Below are 19,345 nucleotides of genomic sequence, written 5' to 3'. Positions count from 1 at the left end.
GTCTGTATAATACTCTCCTCCTCTCCTCCCAATGCAAGTCTCACTCCCCAAAGATAGTTATTTTCATCAGTAGCCCACTGAATGTTTTTAAGGGATTTTTGTTTGTTTGGGTCTCATGGTGGTTGCTCTTTGACCTCAAATAATATATTTCACTTCTATTTTTTTATTTATTAACTTTAGACACATTTATCAGCTTTTTATGAAAGATGAGGAAATTAGGGTACTTATTCTACTTCCTTCCTGTCCAACAAACGAGCGTCTTAGCAAAGCAGAGTATCTCTGTCACCTTCCTCCTTCCTTCTTGATTTTTGTTGCATTTTTTAGTTGTCAAAGTTCATACTTTTGATATTATTTCAGATTGTAAGTATCTCTTCTATGCTGTGCTTACAGTTTGATTGGAAACATAAACCCTGGGGGAAAATGGGAAAAAGGAGTGGGGAGAACTGGATTGTCTCAACACTTATTAAAATAATTACCCTGATGACTGCCCCATCCTGGGCTGACCCTTTTGCAAATGTTACCTCTGAACTTGGAATTGTTCTTCACCTCCTATATGAAGGATTCTTCTTACCTATGAAGTCTTGGGTTATAGGTTTTCACTCCACAGTTTCTTCTTTTTGTTTGATTCTATTTAATTTCTATCTTTCAGAATTTCCTCAAACTTTTGCTAAGCTGCCGTCTCTATTCCATGCTCCTCTCGCCCTTAATGTTATGCTTTTAATCCTTAAAAATGTTTTCTATTTATTTAATGGCTATTCTGTTATTTCACTGGGTCTTTGGGAGGCAGGGGTTAGACATATGTGTTCAGTCTACCACTTGGCAACACTAGGACTAATTTCCTGATATGGTCACTGTTTGGTTGCAGCCTTACTGTTGTCAGCCTACTATCTTATTAACTGAATTAAATAATTTAGCTCTTAATAAGAACAAAGCTATATGGTCAAATGGATATTTGTTCAGATGACAGGGTCCTGAAGTTTGCTCTTCCCCGTTATCTCTGTCTCTTTTCAGTGTTTCTCCTATTAGATCTATTCTTGCCCTAACCAATGTCCTTTGTGGTTCCCATATACCCAGTCTACAAAACCAGAAGGGAAGTTTAGGATTAATGGTGTCCCACTCCTACTTAAAACAACTTTCATTTATGAAGTTACATAATGCCTACCCTGTGTTGGGGCTCTATTCTAAGTGCAAGGCATATATTGGAGGATGAAACAGAGAAAAAAAACTTGCCCTCGTAGTGCTTATATTCTAGAAGACAGGGACAGGCTATATCCTATAGGACTACAACCATCAGCTCCACATACATTTACAAACAGTGGAAGGATCAAACCTTGTGTAATGCTGTCAGCATAGTAAACACATCATCAAAAAACTCTTGGCTGACTTACCAATACCACAAACTGTCTTCTAACGAAATATGGGTAGTGAGACCTTCTTGTCCCATGGACTGGTGTATATTTAATAATGATAATAATCACATTTAACGGAAAAAATAGATATATTATAATTCACATCTTAAAATTTAACATAACATCAATGTGTTACAATAGAGTAATGGTTAAATAGATTATGGTATATCTATAAAATGGAAATATGAAACTATTATATATTATATTTATGAAGATTTTCTAAGCTGATGAGAAAATTGTGTTATTACTAAGTAAAAATCATGATATAAAACTATGTATATAGTTAGACTCTATAGGTTAATTGGATAATAGGGTATTAACATAATATCCTTTTTTTCCCAATCCGTCCTTCACTTATGCTTTGCTAAATTCCAGGTTCCCAACATTATAACATCTTGGACAGATTCCATAACATTCCAAAATATTTCAGTTTTTGAAGCAACACAGTTTTATTTAGAGTTGAATGTCCACTCTAATTTTTATTTTATTTATTTATTTTTATTTCTATTTATTTATTTAGGAGGTACCGGAGATTGAACCCATGGGAAATTGGAGCTCTAACCACTGAACGATACCGGCTCCCCAAAACAATACAATTTTAAAACCTCAGTCTTTTTTCTGATTCCCCATGCCACACAGACCAGAACTGTGAAGACGACTGTTTAAAGAAAGAGGACCAGTGCTACAGCTACCTCTGGTGGAGGGAGAGAGAAGCCATCTGCTTTTTCACATGAATGGCCCATGGGCCAGAGGTGGGAGATATCACCTGGTACAGCACGTTCAGGTGTGATGCCAGTGCTATAGTGGGTGAGATGGTTTCCAAGCAGCTTAAGTGTGGTTCCCATGGACAATGCTGAGCTTTCCCCAGGTCCCCTCTCTTGCTGTGAGGAAGAGAGGGGTAAATTAGTTTTCCCTCAGCTCTACCAGCAGTCCATCCTCCGTTTCTTCTCTGGGTTGTGCATTCACCACACAGCAGCCTCCTGGGCAGTCCTATTCCCTGCTTCTACTCTAACTCCCTGCTCCTTCATATAGAGTCATGAAACCTCTGAGATCATTTGCATGTTCTAAAAGGGTATGGAGAATGAGACTGAAGGCAGGAGCCCTCTTCTTATTCTCAGGCATACTATATTTTCAAGGTTTAATGGCAGCAGTTTTTCTAGAGGAATTCCTACCTACAGAGATTTCTAGACTAGAAATGGAAATTAGTCTCTATGGACACCCCAGGGACATACAGAAAGCGCTCCCAAGAACTGTCTCAAATGCTTTATTCCAAGGGCAGCACAACGTTACAAGGGGCTGCATTAGGCAGGCAACAGAGAGTGAGATGCCCATCTCCCTTCTTCAAAGCACCTTATGAACTCTATAAATAATGATCTCGGATTTCCTTCCCTGTGGGCCACTCCCCAACCCCCATTTACTAGGCCTTGGGAAAGTTAAAATCCTTTCCAGAAGAACATTTCTTCCCTCCATTCCGCTACAAAATTATCTCCTTTGCAGAAATACATGTGAAGAGGGGAGTTTGCTAGGATAGTGGTTGATGGTAGTAAGGTTGAATCTGCAACATTTAATGAGTTCTGGTGGAAGAAGAATTAATTACGGCTCTTTAGAGAATGATTTCTGTTTTGGACAATAGCCACAATTCTGGGAAAGCAGGAAAACTCCTACTTAACATTCCACTCAGCAGGAAGTGGGAAGGGGACCTCTGCAGACGCTTTCAAGCATAATAATTTTTACTCCACTATTTGTATTGTTTAATTTGTATTACCTGAAAAAAAAACAACCCTCTTCTTAATTAGCCAACTATTATGGTTTCCCTAAATATCTTGGGTAATGTTGTAGTGTTAGGGTCTACCTGGTTTCTTTTCCCAGTTTTTAATTTTGGTGTTATGAACAGGACCAAGGACATGAAATTGCTGCCCTGTTCTCCCTACCCTGCTAGTTGGTATAGATTCTAAGATCTCGATCCTGCACCTGTCTTGAGTCAGGCACTAAAAGCAAGCAGTTGGTCACCATGCCCTTGATATGAAGACATAGAATTCATTTACATCAAGTAGGACAAGTGGGATATTGCTTCCCAATATCTGATTTCTTACCTGCCTATACAGCCAGATCTTTCATTCTTGTGTCAGGATGCCAATGTAGGGAATTTCACCTTTCATGATACTCAATCACAACTTGGACTTGTCACAGGTTCTGTTTTGTGCCTGATTTTTTCAGGTAGGGCATCCTGTGCATGTCAGCTTTTCTAAACTCTGATACCAAATTATGACTCATCAGTAGCTTCTGACCATATCAATCCATTAAAATTTCTTTCCAAGGGTAACAACAGACTATGTATTTTTTTTCCTCACTTCATCCACCTACAAGGAACTATTAAGGTGCCTATGACATCTAAACTGTAGATTCAATTAGATAATTGTTTAATTGACCTTTCTTTGTCTCCATCAGTCATCTCTTCCTTATTTTAAATGTTTTCATCAAATTTTCTTCTCCCTTGTCTTTCAGGACCCAACACTTTCTCCTATCTCTGTGGATATACTTACTAGGCCTACTTCACAGCCCATTTTCTTTCTTTCTCCTCCACCTTGCAATTGAGATTCTCTAGTGCTCAGTTCTCAGTTCTTTAATCTTTTCCTTCATTAAACATCTCCTCCATCAGTGGTCTCCAAAGTGAGAACTACTGCCCTAGATGACCTCAACCAGGACAGGCTATATCATTTCAATACAAAATGAGAATGTAGGACCCTTGTTCAAAAATTATTAAGAATTTCAACATGATCACATTCCTTCCTTCCCTCCCTTCACTCCTTCCTTCTGATTAGCAAGTGTAAACAAAGAGCTATAAGACTACCACCTGGCTGAGATTTTCCCTCTCCTGAGTTCAGTAAGATCTGAAGCCAATGTTACTTAATAGCCTATCTCTAGACCATTCAAATAATTTCAAGTACCACTAGTGGTAAGCCGCCAACCCTTTTTGGCAACACTACTGCTGGTAGAAACCTCTGGGTTCTGGGTTTCTAGGTTCTTGGCTAAGCCGCATAAAAGAAGTTAAAGACACGCCATAGGGTAGGCAAGGGAGTAAAGAGCTGATTTAGAAATAAGAAAATGAGAAAAGTACAGTCTGAGGCAGGGACCACAGGTGTGCTGCAGGGTGAGATGTGCACATGGGGGCCCCAGGTTAAGTCTTTTAAGACTTTTACTCCTCCCTCTGCATAATGTTGGGGAGGGGCCCCAGTTGTTTGTTGTTCTGAATAGTTGCCCCACCTGTTAGTTCTCAGGGTGCCAATGGTGAGTTCTTTTGAGGGTATCTGGGCCTTTCCCTTGACACTGAAAAGGATCTCCTTCCAATCTTGTTCCAAATGGGATTCTCATGGCCTGGGTTTTGCAGGATCACCCCAGCTTTATTCTTGACTGGGTCTTTCCCTCAGGGGGTTTCCAGGCAGGGTTTCACCGTAATTTGTCTGGTGTCAATATTTTCTGCAAGGTCTGAGCTGCAACTCATTTCCCTTTTCCTAAACTAACCTGCCTCAGTATTTGTAAATGTTTTACAGTTTTTGTCATGCTTTACCTGGTCTAACACAAGTTACTTATATTTATGTAATGAGAAGGAACTTTAAATAATATCATTTATAATTTCTTTTCCTTTGGAATTTTATTTCTGAAATTATTTTCCTATTGATTTAATAATTTAAAAAAGTTTAGGCATTGAGATAAAAAAAAGATTATTTGAGTTTAACAAGACATAAATAAAAGGTTAAAAAGAAAAAAGTAAACATGTTAATTTCTTTAATACAAGATTTCAGTGACCTGAAAATATTGAGGGGGGAAGGGAGAAAGAAACCCCACCTGAGTAAGAAAGCATTCATCATTTGACTGGAAGAAAAGCAGCTTATTTTGCATCCATCACCATGGAGACAAAAGGACAGCTGAAGTGCAGGCATCTGACATCACAGGCATGCCCAAACCGGCCCAGAGGAAAGCCGCAGTGCTATAAAGGATAAGAAGAAAGGCAGCAAAGGAAGGGAGGTATAGGCAAAGGGAAACGGGTCATTGTTAAGACGATGAGTCAGAAGCTCAGTTGGGAGGGATTAAATACAAGGAGACATGAGACCAACAGAGAAGCTTTAAGACTTCAGCAGTTGTTTATGCTGACCTTTTAACACCTTCTTAGCCAGAAATAGAACCCAGAGGGAGACTGAGAGAGAAGGTATCAGATCATTCCATATTCAAACAGCAGTTTCCGTAGCTTCTGCTATTTTCTCCTTATTTTATGCTTAGGCTTTACTTTTAATAATATTCAAAGGGTTTGATTTTCCTGACTCACCTAATATTAAAAATTAATCCCCACAGCAGCTGGATATTCCAAATACCAGCTTGAAAGAATCAAAGGAAACAGTACCCATTTGACAATAGAAAATCATAAATATTGAGAAAAACAAATGATATTGTAGCTATTAATTTCTTATTAACAGGTACAATTTCTAATTTGTCCTTAAATTAAAATTTTGTTTCCTAGTGAAAGGCAGTGAGTGCATCTATTGTCAAGTTTCTGTACAGTATATAAAGATCTGGGCTCAGAAACCTTTGGTTCAGAGGTGTGCTGGTAAAGGTTTAACAAGCGGCTTTATCAGGGAAAGGCTAGATTTGTAGTACTTGCTTATTTCCATGGTGTAAATATTTTCATCTTGGCTACTTTCAAGTTCCTAAAAGCAGTATGTGAATGGGTTTATAAAATTTCTGAAAATGAAACAATTGCTCTTGTGAGCTAGTAGGAGGAGGCCTTAGCATATCTCTGACGTTTCATCTCAGCTGTGACAGTCTTGCAGTGGGACTTTTTGTACCTCATCAGGCCTCGGTTTCCTCTTTTGATCACTCAGTCTTTGGTTGCTGAAATTGTACATCAGGTTGCCCTAGGCATTTGAGAAAGGAATCTTGAAAGTAATTTACAAAATAGGATATTTGAGGAGGTTCTACCTCCATGTATCCACTTCAACTATGCAGAGCAGCTCTGATTTTAACCATCAGAGTATTTCGGTACCATTTAAAGAGAAGGGTATATTACTAACAGAAAAATTGGAAGACCCCTCAAACATTTGATCTTAAAGGCCCCCTTCCAACAGTAAATTCTGATGACTCTTGAAATTGAAAATGTGAGTTAAACACCAATATCCCAATGCCAGTGGTCATTGCATTACAATCTTTCTTTCTCTTCCTTACACTTTAAACTAAACCCAGGCTGAAAGAGGCAGTCATACTAGCGTGAAACTGTGTTCACAGAAATAAAAACTTTTTGAAAATGAGGATTTTAAAGTTGATTTATTCCAAGAGTTTTCCATCATGCCCAGAGAGTTCACAGGGCCCAGAGCTTGCCTCTGTGTGGCTGTGTGGCATGTGCTGGCTAAAGAGGCTATACCACTTGTGCCCCCTCCCCTGCCCACTGTTATGCTGCCTTCAACAGAGAAGCAGTTCTGCTCCCTGTGTTTTAAATATGGGGCTTTCATATAAGATTTCATTTGAAGAAAGGGTCTGTTGTGGGGCAAAAGGAGGGGGAGGAAAAATAACTGATCTATGCCATTTGCTTCATTTAACAAACCCAGATGCCAAGCTTTAAAGAAGAATGCCTTGTCCACTGTTCTACAAAGTGGCACAGTCATTTCTGGAATCAAGATCTCTAGATTTCCAGACCCACGTTATTTTCCTTTTCTGAAACTGGCAACATGGAGTCACTATTTCCTTTTATGTCTCTGGGTAAATTATCTAACTCTGTGCTGTCCAACAGAGTAGCCACGAGCCACATGTGACTACTGAGCACTTGATATGTTACTGGTCTAAATTAAGATGTGTTCCAAGTGTAAAAGATTCACTGAGTTTTAAGTCTTATTACAAAAAAAAAGTGAAATATCTCATTGGTAATTTTTAAATATTGGTTACATGTTGAAATGACAACACTTTGGATATATTGTGATAAATAAAATATATTATAAAATTAATTTCATCTGTTTATTAATATGGCTACCAGAAAATTTAAAATTAAACATGTGACTTGCATTATATTTTTATTGGACAGCTCTGATCTAAGCTCAAGATCAGTTTCCTCATGTATTAAAAGTGAAAAATATCTGCCCTTCCTATTTCTCAGGGTTGTTTTAAAATCAAATGAGGTAATCTCTGTGAAAGTGTGCTGCAGAATGCTAAACAACTATAAAACTATATTCCAAGACTATTTTGTAGCTTATTTGGTCACCAATTCTATTAGTTGCCCCCTGAAAAGTGGAAGAGTTTTGAGGAGGTTTTTCTTTGCTGTTTTTATATGTTTTTGGGTGGGTAGGTAAAGTGATAGTGTCAGCTTAAAATACAAGACATATTCATTTGGTTTTCTCATTTATATTCTGTGGGAGTTCTGACTCTATTAACTCAATAGCCTCAGTACTGGGCCTTGTAGGTGCTATTTACTTGCAGTGAGGACCTCAGTTCGAGGCATAGACCTGAGAATACTCCTGGGAAAGAACTTTTCTGTAGGAAAAAGAACCAAGCACAGCTATCCTGACCAAAATCTGTCATTGCTCTCCAATGTAACAGAATTAGACTCATTTATAATATTCCCTACACATGATTCTCTTGCCTCTTTTATTTGAACCCGTAATTAGCACTATACTCATTACATATATGGCCCAGAGGCTTAAATCTTCGGTCTGTTCACATGCTGGTTGAGCCCTAAATCTCAGCAGAGCTGTATCACCTACTCTACAGTTAAATGGATAACTAACAAAAGGATGGTGATGGACAACACCCATCCCACAAAACAGAATATCTATAACTGTAAGCAAGACAGTGCCATCCATCTGTCCCATGCGATTTAAGACCCCTCTCAATTAGAAATAAAGTGAGCATCACCATCCCCAAATCCTCAAGATTGAGGAATGAACAAAAATAAGGGGGGAATGCAACTATGGACTAAAGTAGACTTACTATTATTCTAGCAATGGAAGAACTTGTATCACTGATATAAAGGCAGTGGCCGGGTGGCGGACTTGGCCCAGTGGTTAGGGCATCAGTCTACCACATGGGAGGTCCGCGGTTCAAACCCCGGGCCTCCTTGACCCATGTGGAGCTGGCCCATGCACAGTGCTGATGCGCCCAAGGATCCTGATGCATGCAAGGAGTGCCCTGCACGCAGGGTTGTCCCCTGCATAGGGGAGCCCCATGCGCAAGGAGTGCACCCCGTAAGGAGAGCTGCCCAGTGCGAAAGAAAGTGCAGCCTGCCCAGGAATGGTGCTGCACACACGGAGAGCTGACACAACAAGATGATGCAACAAAAAGAAACACAGATTCCCGTGCCGCTGACAACAACAGAAGCGGACAAAGAAGACGCAGCAAATAGACACAGAGAACAGACAAACGGGGGGGGGGGGGGCGGAGGAGAGAGAAATAAATAAATCTTAAAAAAAAAAAAGTGGCCACCAGAGGTTCTGAGGGGAGGGAGAGGGAAGAGTAAGTGTAATACGGGGGCACTTTTGGGACATTGGAATTGTCCTGCATGACATTGCAATGACAGATACAGGACATTATACATTTTGCCAAAACCTATAAAATTGTGGTGCAAAGTGTAAACCATAATGTAAACTATAGACCATGGTTAGTAGCAATGCTTCAATTTGTGTTCATCAATTTTAACAAATGTTCCACAATAATGAAAGATGTGTTAATGGGGTAAAGTGTGGAAGGGGTAAGAGGTAGGTATATGGGTATCCCCTATATTTTCGATGTAACATTTATGTGATCTAAAGCATCTTTAAAAATAAAAAACTTAATAAAAAGGTGGTTACAAGCCATAAGGTGATTTCATGATTCATAAATGAGTCACAACCACAGTTTGAAAGGCAGGTGTTGAAAGCTCAGTTCTTGGAATCAAATAGATAAGGGTTTACATCCCTACTCCTTTATATCCTAAGTCTAACTGTGGGTAATGTAATCAGCCTCCTTAAGTCCTAGTCTTTTCCTGTAACAAAGAAATAATAATACTATATCATAGGGTTGTAGTAAGGATTAAAATGGGTTACGGTAAGGATTAAAATGAGTATGTAAAACTCTGAGTTCAGGGTCAGGAAAAGAAGCTGCTCAGGCTTTCATTTGTGTCCTCCCCAGCCATATCTCTGGCCATACCCTCTCCCAGTAACCCTCCCGCCCCAACCCCCCCCCCCCCACATCTTCCCACATCTTATCTCATCAAACAATTTGCCCAGCCTGTCCAGGATTAGGGTATATACTGACTTTTTCTATTTTATGTATCTTCCCACTTCTCTTCTGGTTAGTGCTTAAGTAACATAAATTCCAACTCAAGTGTTACTTTCTGGGCCACCAGGCTGGGAAGCATGCCTGGGCCCTCAGGCTGAGTTAAGAGCTACTTTCTAAGTCCTCTTAGCACTCTATGTATACCTTTATAATCACCCTCACTACATGATCCCTGGAATCAGGGTTTGACTAATGTTTTTTTATTCATTTGGCAGTGAGTTGATGAAGGACAAGGACTTTTTTTCCTCTTTGTATTCCCCAAGGGTACCTAATAAAATATTTGATATATATATTTACTTAATGAATGAGGTTTTCTAACTTACATATTCTCCATCACAATTCTGCTATGCCATTTTCCTGTTTGCACCAGAGAAATAACTCTTTTAATACGCTGTAACACCAAAGTAATAAAAACATTTTTCCTTTACCTAGCATATTTATTGTCAATTAAAAATGTTGTTACTCATTTTAACAGAAGCTCCTGTGGATTATTTTCAGTAGAGAAAAGGCAGCTGTCTATAAATAAAAGTCACATTGACATTCTCCCTTCCAAATCTAATGCTGTAAATTCAAACAGAACTACTATGATTTTCATCAATAGGGTTTGATCTATGGGTCAACTTAAAGATGTAATTGTGGAGTAACAAAACCTGAAAACATGCATTAAAAATTAGCTTAAACCAACTTTTGATTTTGTTCTTTCTATGTAAAATAAAAGCAAAACTTCACCCAACTCAAATAAGCTCCATGAAATTCACCCAATTATTAAATAGAGAAATATAGTAAACACCACAGTTGTTTCATTTCTTTCTCCACTAACACAATTACTAATTTCTAAGTTTCATCAAGTGATCAAAAAAAGATTTAATTCCCAGCTAAAGAGAGCAATAATCAAAGGGTACCAGCTTTCTGTACTGCAAAGGCAAACAACATAATCAGATTAGACTAAATTTGCTTTTATAAGAGCAGACCACTTTTTGTGTTTTCAATTTTACTGCTGTTTATAGGCAGCTCAAATTTTCCTAAGCCTTTGATTTATTTTAAATACCTGGTATATTAGATAATGTTTAAAGTTAATGTTATATCCTGACAACCAGCTATTTACCTGGAATCTATTAATACATTGAAAAGTTTCTAGCAATTCTAGCAATATGGATACCAAGTTACATTTAAAATTGTTGAATTGTTTGTATTTATCACATTCTTCAGTAAAAGATGTAAAATTGTGACAGTGCTTCTCCTGTGTGTTTACTTCCCAGGGTTCCAACATCCAAAACTCCAATCTCCTTTCTCTGGTGCACAGTTTCTCTGTGAGGCCCTACCCACTGTGGGGGTGAGGACTCAACATCCTATTAACATGGCCCAGTCAAAGCCCTAATCATAATTTAATCACACCCAGAGGAAGAGACCAGTTTACAAACATAATCCAGTATCTATTTTTGGAATTCATAAATAATATCAAACTGCCACATACAGCAATTGTAATTTCTGGACTGTCAATAGTTGTAAAGTCCGCTGAATATTCTGCCTATTAATTTTTATGAAACTTCTAACAAATCATGCAAACTCTAGTTTTCCCATAATGGGGAAAGATTTGTAGGGTAGAGAGATTTTTAATTATTATTGCCTGCATCATTACTAGAATGTACTAAATAAGACAACCAAAGTTTTGTAGAAAATTTACATTTAGTTAGCAAGATAAAAAATCTGGAGGTACACCAATATCAAATTAAGCTCAGGAATATTAAAAATAAAACTCTGAAGTTCTTAATAACCATTAGTAAAGTTGATTTCATAAATATAATCTTTAAAAATAAGAAGCATGTTTCCTGTTAAATATAATTTTAAGTGGCAGTAATATAACAATGTGGTTTTATTAGCTTTCCTTTTTCCTGAAAACAGATTTCCTCAAAATCTTATATAGTACCTAGTGTAATGAAATGGCAAATGGTATATAATCTTAGAAAATCTATTCCTATAAAAAGAATATAACAAAATCATGTAAAACTATATAAACACTTTTGAAATTGAGATCTCGTATTTTAGGCTAACCTATTAAAAACTATTCAGTAAACTGGTTTTTATTTCTGGTCTTGTTTTCAAGGTCAAATAAATTGATAGTCACTTATTCTTAATATGACAGGGTGAAACATACTGTAAGAATCTTGAAAAAAATGTTAAACAATTTTTTTGGAGAATCCCACCTTTTAATTAGTTTCTTGCTTATCAGCAACTGTATTATTAACCTGTATGTGAAACACATTAAAGACATTAAATTTAAAACAGTGAAATTTGGAAATAGGCAGATCTAGGCTTGAATCCTGGGGCTATAGTACCTTGTGGTAAACACTTTAACCTCTCCGAATCTGTTTCTCAAGTATAATCAATGAATAATAATTGCTGTCTAGGGTCAGGAATGAAGATGGAATGAAATTACAATGGCTGGCACATTTTGAGTGCTAAATAATTACTTTCATTTCAGTTGTCCTTGAGTGCCAGCAATCATATTTTGCCACCGTGGAGAGACATTTGTTTTACCACGTATATACAGTGTATTTCTTGACTCTACTTTTCCACGTATATACAGTATATTTCTTGAATCTATCTAGAAAATTCCTCTAAAAGTAATCCACTGGTGTTTATTAAACTATACAGTGCTCACTCTAACGGAATTAGTAACCAGTGAGCTATTTTAACAAAGAGTCTTATGAGCAGAGATAGATCAATAAACTGGTGAAAAATTACTTCAGTGCAGTTTAAGGGATTACTCACCTTAATTTATTTTCACTAACATAATTGCTATCTTTCACAGACATTGTGCATACAGAAAATTACCTTTGATTACAATATTGTTTAGGTAGATGAGTTTAACTTGAAGTAAAATATACTGACCGGATAAAAGGAAAACATTGGCAATAGGGTAAAGTTGGAAAAACGAGGTCAAGCAAACAGGAATTACCATATTTCATGGTCAGAAGATTGATTAGAAGCATGTCTTCAAAAATTAGATTGTCTGCAGAATGGCGGTAAAAACTTGCTCTCGATAAATGAACAATGGTGAGAACAGTGGAGAACGGTGTTAAACCATTTTGATAATCAGAGGCTCAGAGACACTTAAAATAACCGTCATCAAAGAGAAGATGTTCGTTTTCTCTTCACTGGCCCCCTGCAATTAATGTCATTCAATGCAGGTCGATTTTTAAATGTATCTTACTTTTAACTGTATCTTAATTCGTTAGTGATATGCAGCATGGAACTCTTCCTTTTTAAAAAATTGTGTGCAAATGTGTTCCAAATATTCCATTCCACCCAAACGCTGGGCATTCAACACCTGTTCCAAAAATCTAAAAATCACTGTTTAGCCAAAATCAGCGCGATCGCGATTCATGAAGGCCAGGACTACGAAGCAAAAGCTTTAGTGCATCGACACCAGCAATTTCAGTGTTAAGAAAGCGAAGCAACGAGCTATTTACTTATACTTTATAACATGAAACCAAGTTATTTCCAAAAGGAATTCGAAACAAGAACAAGGGGCTTTGTTTCAATTACGGAATTGCCAAATTCTACAGTTCTTCTCACAAACCCCTTCCCTTCCGCCCGCGTCCTTTTTCTTCACACGAGGCCGGGGCCACCCCGCTGCCGAGCCTGGCTGCGCACAGCCAGAAGGAGCCGGGCTTCCTCCACCAACATCTCGAGGGACAACTCCCCTTCCCCTACCCCTACCCTAGGCCGCCACTACAGCTAGAGCGGGCGACCAATGGCCGCTTCCTCTCTGAATAGTCTTCCGGCCTTCCAGTTCTCCTGAAGCCAATAGAAAGGGCTATCTGGTGACAGGGGCCAATGGGAGCTGGGGGAGAGGTGTCATTGGCCGCCTTCTCCCGCAGTGCAGTCTGGGTCTCCGCCTCCGTTACCCTGGAGCCGAAGCCGCCGCGCCGCTGCCACTCTGGAGCCACCGCCCCCGCCCCTGTCCTGGCTCTGCGTTCAAACTTCCCGCAACCCGGCAACCTCGGCAATCCGCCCGGCGGCCACTTTGGGGGTCAGTCACTCACTCTGGCGTTCAGACGTCGAGGTCCTGGCAGAGAGTTCCGTAGGGGAAGAGATCGGAGGGAGGCAGGACGCCGCCTGAGCTTAGGTGAGGGGCCGAGTGGCACTGGGGGTGGGTTTTAGGGTGGGCGTGGAGACTGTCGGGGAGTTTGGGGTTCGAGGGGAGGCTGAGACTACAGCGTGGGGAAGCAGGCGATGGGATGTTCGTGGATAGCGGGGCATGTGATTGGGCCGTTAAAACTGGGAGGACGAGGAGGATGAAAGGATTAGGATGGAGAAGGATTTGGAGGCGGAGGCTGGGGCGGGGGCTGGGAGTAGAGGGAGAAGAGAGTTCTAGGGAAGTTAGTCAAGAACCCGAAACAGATGGAGGGCTCTGAGGAAGGGAGGCAGACTGACAGGTGGGGATTGGGAATTCTGAAGTAACTGGGCAAGGGTTACTGGTTTATTGGGCCCGCGAAGAGAAAGAAGGGAACGCCGGGGAGGCGGATCTAGAGAAGGGGTTGGGAATTATTAGAGAACTGTGGCAACAGGAGGTAGGAGAAGAGGGACGGGCTCAGAAGGGGAAGGGGGATATGAGGATTTTAGTAGTTCTGGGATAATAAAAAGCGTTTAAGATTGTGATTGGCAAAACATGTGTCTCCTTGGCATAGGAGAGTTGCCCCGGGTGCTTGGATTCTTTTGTTCACCTTCTGGTTTTGGGCAAATTACTCATTTACTTAACCTGGCGTCATCCCCTCTCCCACCCACTCCCTTTTGGGGAATGGGAATAGTAGATTTATTGTTGTGAGGATTCGTTTTATTGAGATGTTTGTATACACTGGGAGAGCTAAATGGAAAAAAAAAATGGACAGCTTTGTTGAAGTAGATTTGTTAGTATTTGGTTTGTGTGAGCTATTCATTAGGCTGCATTAAAGTTTCCTGGAGATAAAAATTAAATTAACTGGTGGTTTTCCTAATTTGGGGAGTCTTGGCCCTGAAGTAAGTTTTGGCTTCTCTCCCTAGGGAAGCCCACTTAAGCATATACATGTATGCTTGTATTCATCCTTTACCTTCAGGTTAAGAGCTTTGGATTGGATATCTCTTTGAGATCAAAAGTCATCATTTAAGTGATTTTTTTTTAATGAGGAGTGTCTACATGCAGTCTGGAAAAAGGTAAAACTGAAAAAAAATTTTCTCCTTTCTTAAGGAAGCATGGTTGTTATTGTAATCTGTATTTTTCCCCGTTGTAGTTTTACATTTGAATTTTATATTGCTAGTTTAAATATTACTCTTTGGGATTTGGCTACTTGTTGACTTGTATGTTTACCCAAACATTTAATAGGAAATAACAGTTTTGATTCTACAAATTGACAGAGTGTTATTTCAAATATCAACAAGTAATTGGTGACTGTTTTAGTTTCCCAGCTGCTAAAACAAATAACATACAATGGGTTGGAATAAAAACAGGAAATTTTTGGCTCAGGATTTCTGAGGCTAGAAGTCTTATTCCTCCTGGAGTCTGTATCTTCTGGCTTGGGGGCAATCATTGGGGTTCCTTAGCTTTTCTGTCACATGGCAGTGCACATGGCATCATCATCTCTTTTCTCTTCTGGGTTCTATTGACTTCCAGTTTCTTGCTTACCTTGGCTTCTCTCTTTTGCATCCAATTACCTTTGCTTATAAGGACTTTATAAACACAGTTTGGGCACATCTTAACTAATAATATCTTCAGAGGTCCTATTTACAAATGGATTTACACCATAGGACCAGGGGTTGGGACCTGATTATGCCCTTTGTGGGGAATGTGATTCAGTCCCCAACAGTGATCTTGGAAAAGAGAGTATTTTCCATTCATTAAAGGCATATCTCTTCTGTTGAACAAGTCATGGAACCATTATTCCATAAGCACAGAAGAAGCCATTGCAGTACAGATGCTCTCCTCTTGGTTTTTCTGCCTGCCATTCTTAAACTCCTTTCCTCTGTCCACCATTTAATTATTTTTGTTTTTTCTCATAATTCAGTCTTCAGCTGCCTTCTCTTTTCACTCTGTGTTTTTTGCTTGGCTGAGTTCATCTTTTCCCTTGACTTTTACCATCTGTACTTTATTAATGCACTCCCAATTTTTTTTTTTTTTTCTGTCCTGGAGTTCTGGAGTTAGCTCCAAATTTATATAGCTAATTTTTGGTATTTCCACACAGATTTCACACAGCTATACCAAACTCAGTATACCCCATATTGAACCTATCTCCATTTTCCACCAAAACTATCCTGTTGTATACCAAGGTACCCATTGTATCAACCCCACACTTTAAAATTCACCCAGTCTCTTTTTTTCCCTATTATATCTGACATTTAATCTGTTATCAAGTCCAGTGTATTTTACTTGGTAAACAATTCTGAAATAGTTCTGCATTTTATAGCTCTCATTTCTACTACCTTAGTTTAAATTACTGTTGCCTATCATCTGACACCAAGACAAACTTGTCTTCTTCCTCCAGCCTTATGGCCCTATAATTCTTGTGTAGGAGATTGACCTTTATATTTAAATGTAAGATCTGATCATTTTTAATTACATGTGCAGAGTTTCCATTCATTCTTCCATATTCCTCTTTCTAAAATATCAATGGACAACCAAAAATTACTGTCAAATAAAACCAGCAGTACATAAAGATAAAACAAGAACAGAATCATTATTTTAAAAAACTTTCCAAGAAAAAGGTCTTAGAATGAAGACTGTGTTTGCACCACACTGTGCAGGCCAGCACTCCTGCATGGACCAACACCTGTGCAGGCCAGCACTCCATGTGGGCCAACACTCCATGTGGGCCAGCTCTCCACTCGGGCCAGCTTGCCTTCACCAAGAGGCCCTGGGTATCGAACCCTGGACTTCCTTTATGTTGGATGGGAGCCCAATTGCTTGAACCATGCTGCTTCCCTGTCCAATGAACTTCTGACCCCACATTTTTCTTATGGGGTGGTAAGAGGTATTTATTTACATGTTAAGGATACTAACCATTTTTCTGTCATATTTGCCAATGTTTTTCATCAAATGTTTTTTTTTTCCTTTTAGTTTAGTTGTGTTTTTTTTTTTACATAATTTAGTTTGACATTTTTAAGTAGTCAATCTCAGATATTTTTCTTTGTTCTTAAATTGTTCTTTTTTTAATTTTTTATTTATTTCTCACCCCTTCCCCTCTCCCCCTCCCAGTTGTCTGCTCTCTGTGTCTATTTGCTGTGTGTTCTTCTGTGACCGCTTCTATCCTTATCAACAGCATCGGGAATCTGTGTTTCTTTTTGTTGCATCATCTTGTTGTGTCAGCTCTCCATGTGTGTGATGCCATTCTTGGGCAGACTGCACTTTCTTTTGTGCTGGGCGGCTCTTCTTAAGGGCACACTCCTTGCATGTGGGGCTCCCCTACACGGGGGACACTCCTGCATGGCATGGCATTCTTTGCGCGCATAAGCACTGCACATGGGCCAGCCCCACATGGGTTACGGAGGCTCAGGGTTTGAACCGCGGACCTCCCATGTGGTAGGCGGATGCCCTATCCATTGGGCCAAGTCCGCTTCCCTTAAATTGTTCTTTATTGCCCTCTCCTCTCCTTAAAAATCAGCATTTTTGTTTATTATAAATCTTGTTTCAAGGGAGTCAAATCCAGTTAACGTTTATTGAGGAGCATTTATTTGTCAGGCACTTTACATGGTATTTTATTTAACATTGCTATGACAGAATCTGTTTTTTTTCTCCAATTACTGTAAACAATTAGGTGAAAATACATATAAATTAAATTATAGCTTCTTGTAAAAAATGTATGCAACGTATTATTTTGCTTTTAGTATCTTTCTTTGTAATTATCTCTAGAAAACTACAGATGAACTATTTTATGACTGTATGATAAGTCTTCTTCCCCCTTCCTTAATTAAAGGGAAAAAGTATATTTTGTGGTTGCCAATGTGAATGTTGGACTGCTGGATATGTGGAGAAGACAAATTGCAGAGAGATGAATATTATCACCAGAACCTGAAGATTATAAAAATGTGCTTCAGTGTTGTCATGGGCTCTTCTGGAGAAAAGAATCAGTGAAATTATGTGTGAATAGAAACATTTTTCAGAACAATGGGGGAAAGAGCAAAAAGTCCAGATACTGATGATGAAAGTAATTCAGACAAACGCCACTATTATGAGTCACCTGATTTTAGAACTACACCACAATCTTCTCGCCAGTCATCACTGACCAATCCTTCTTCACCTACAGCTATTAAGAGAAAAAATCGTAAAGGACAGATTTCAGATAGCCAACTACTTCAGCAAAGTAAGTATTCTTTCCAAGAGTGTGGTAGTCTTAGAAGACTCATTTAGAGTGCTTAAGGAAAACATGTGCAAATGAAACTCTTCTCTTAATTATTACATGCTTGGAAATGAATAAAATATATTTCTTATAAATTTATGTAAACATTGTTTATGGTGCTATATGTATTACTCTTTGCGATATTTGAAGTCATGCAATGTAAAAAGAAAGCAACACAGCTAAGGCTTATCATTTTGTTTTCTCTCTCTAAATAAATACTTGTCATGGGGTTTCTGAGGTATTGACCAAAAAAAGTCAAAACATTTGTACCTTTTTGTATATTCATTTTGAAAAACTAGTGAAATGCATTCATGTGAAGTGGTTAAGAGGCATTTTTATAGATTGCATAAAATTACTCTCCATAGGTAATGTAGTGCTTACTATAAAGTACAAAAGCTCAAATTAAACATTTGAGTGGAATTTGGTACTTGGAACCACCAGTCTAATTTATTTTCTAGCAAACTCTGTTTTTTATGGAAATAGATTCAATCATTAGAAGTAATTTTTCTTATTAAAATATTCCTGGTCTGGAATGAGATATTATTATATACTTGACTATGTAATGTTCTCTACAGCACTTCATCTTAAATCACTGGTCAAGAAAACCCCAATGATAACAAATGTTCCATGCCAATGCAAGAAGTTAGAATCAGGGTGGTGTATGGGAATACTATATTTTATTCATGATTGTTTTGTTAACCCAGAACTTCTCTAATAAAGAAGAAAATAAGAAAAAAACCTTTATGTAATTAGTAAGCAAGTATGTAAGAGCTACAAAAATAACCATAGAAAAATAAGCTAAGGTAAGTGAGGTAATTATAGTATACATTAATAAATGGAGCATGTTTATAACAGCAGGAGCTTAAGAATGGTGGGAGTTTAAGTCATAAGGCAGGAGTAGGTAAAATTGGGAGCTGAAAGGGAAAACAGGGCCGGGTTATGAACTCCTTGCATCCTATGCTAGTATACTGACTATTCTCTTTCTCTGAGGGAATAGTTAGCCATTGAAAAGATTTAAGCAAGAGCATAATTAGATTTGCCTTTATAAATTTTACCTTGAATACTAATTCTTATTAAAAATCTACCAAGAATATGTATACATTTTCAGGGACCCCTGTCTTCCTTCCCAAGGATGTCCATACTATTAACAATTAGGTGTCTTTTTTTTTTCCAAAGGGCAATGCTGCATGATTTTTTTTAGTGTCGTGCTCCAGATCTCTCACAGTGAAGGCCTCCTGTTCTGATTTTGTGGTTGAGAGCATGATTTTATAT

The 19,345-nt window shown here is 38.6% G+C and overlaps 1 protein-coding gene across 3 annotated transcripts in view; it reads left to right on the top strand.

Annotated features, from left to right (window-relative positions):
• Positions 1 to 13,583: 13,583 nt before the first annotated feature.
• LCA5 (lebercilin LCA5) overlaps positions 13,584 to 19,345 on the top strand; it is a 40,501-nt gene continuing 34,739 nt past the window's right edge. Inside the window, exons 1-3 of one of the 3 annotated variants that reach the window (XM_012522243.3) lie at positions 13,589 to 13,833; positions 14,801 to 14,897; positions 17,651 to 18,037. In XM_012522243.3, the coding sequence (XP_012377697.1) occupies positions 17,842 to 18,037 (196 nt within the window). In that variant the 5' untranslated portion in view covers positions 13,589 to 13,833; positions 14,801 to 14,897; positions 17,651 to 17,841. Of the gene's footprint in view, positions 13,834 to 14,747; positions 14,898 to 17,650; positions 18,038 to 19,345 lie in introns of all 3 variants that reach the window. The other 2 variants (XM_004450579.5, XM_004450580.4) reach the window with 2 other exon arrangements.

This window comes from Dasypus novemcinctus, chromosome 11 (genome assembly GCF_030445035.2).
Source record: "Dasypus novemcinctus isolate mDasNov1 chromosome 11, mDasNov1.1.hap2, whole genome shotgun sequence".
NCBI lineage: Eukaryota > Metazoa > Chordata > Mammalia > Cingulata > Dasypodidae > Dasypus > Dasypus novemcinctus.
Note: the sequence above shows the minus strand (reverse complement) of the source record. Positions and strands in the feature narration are given on the sequence as shown.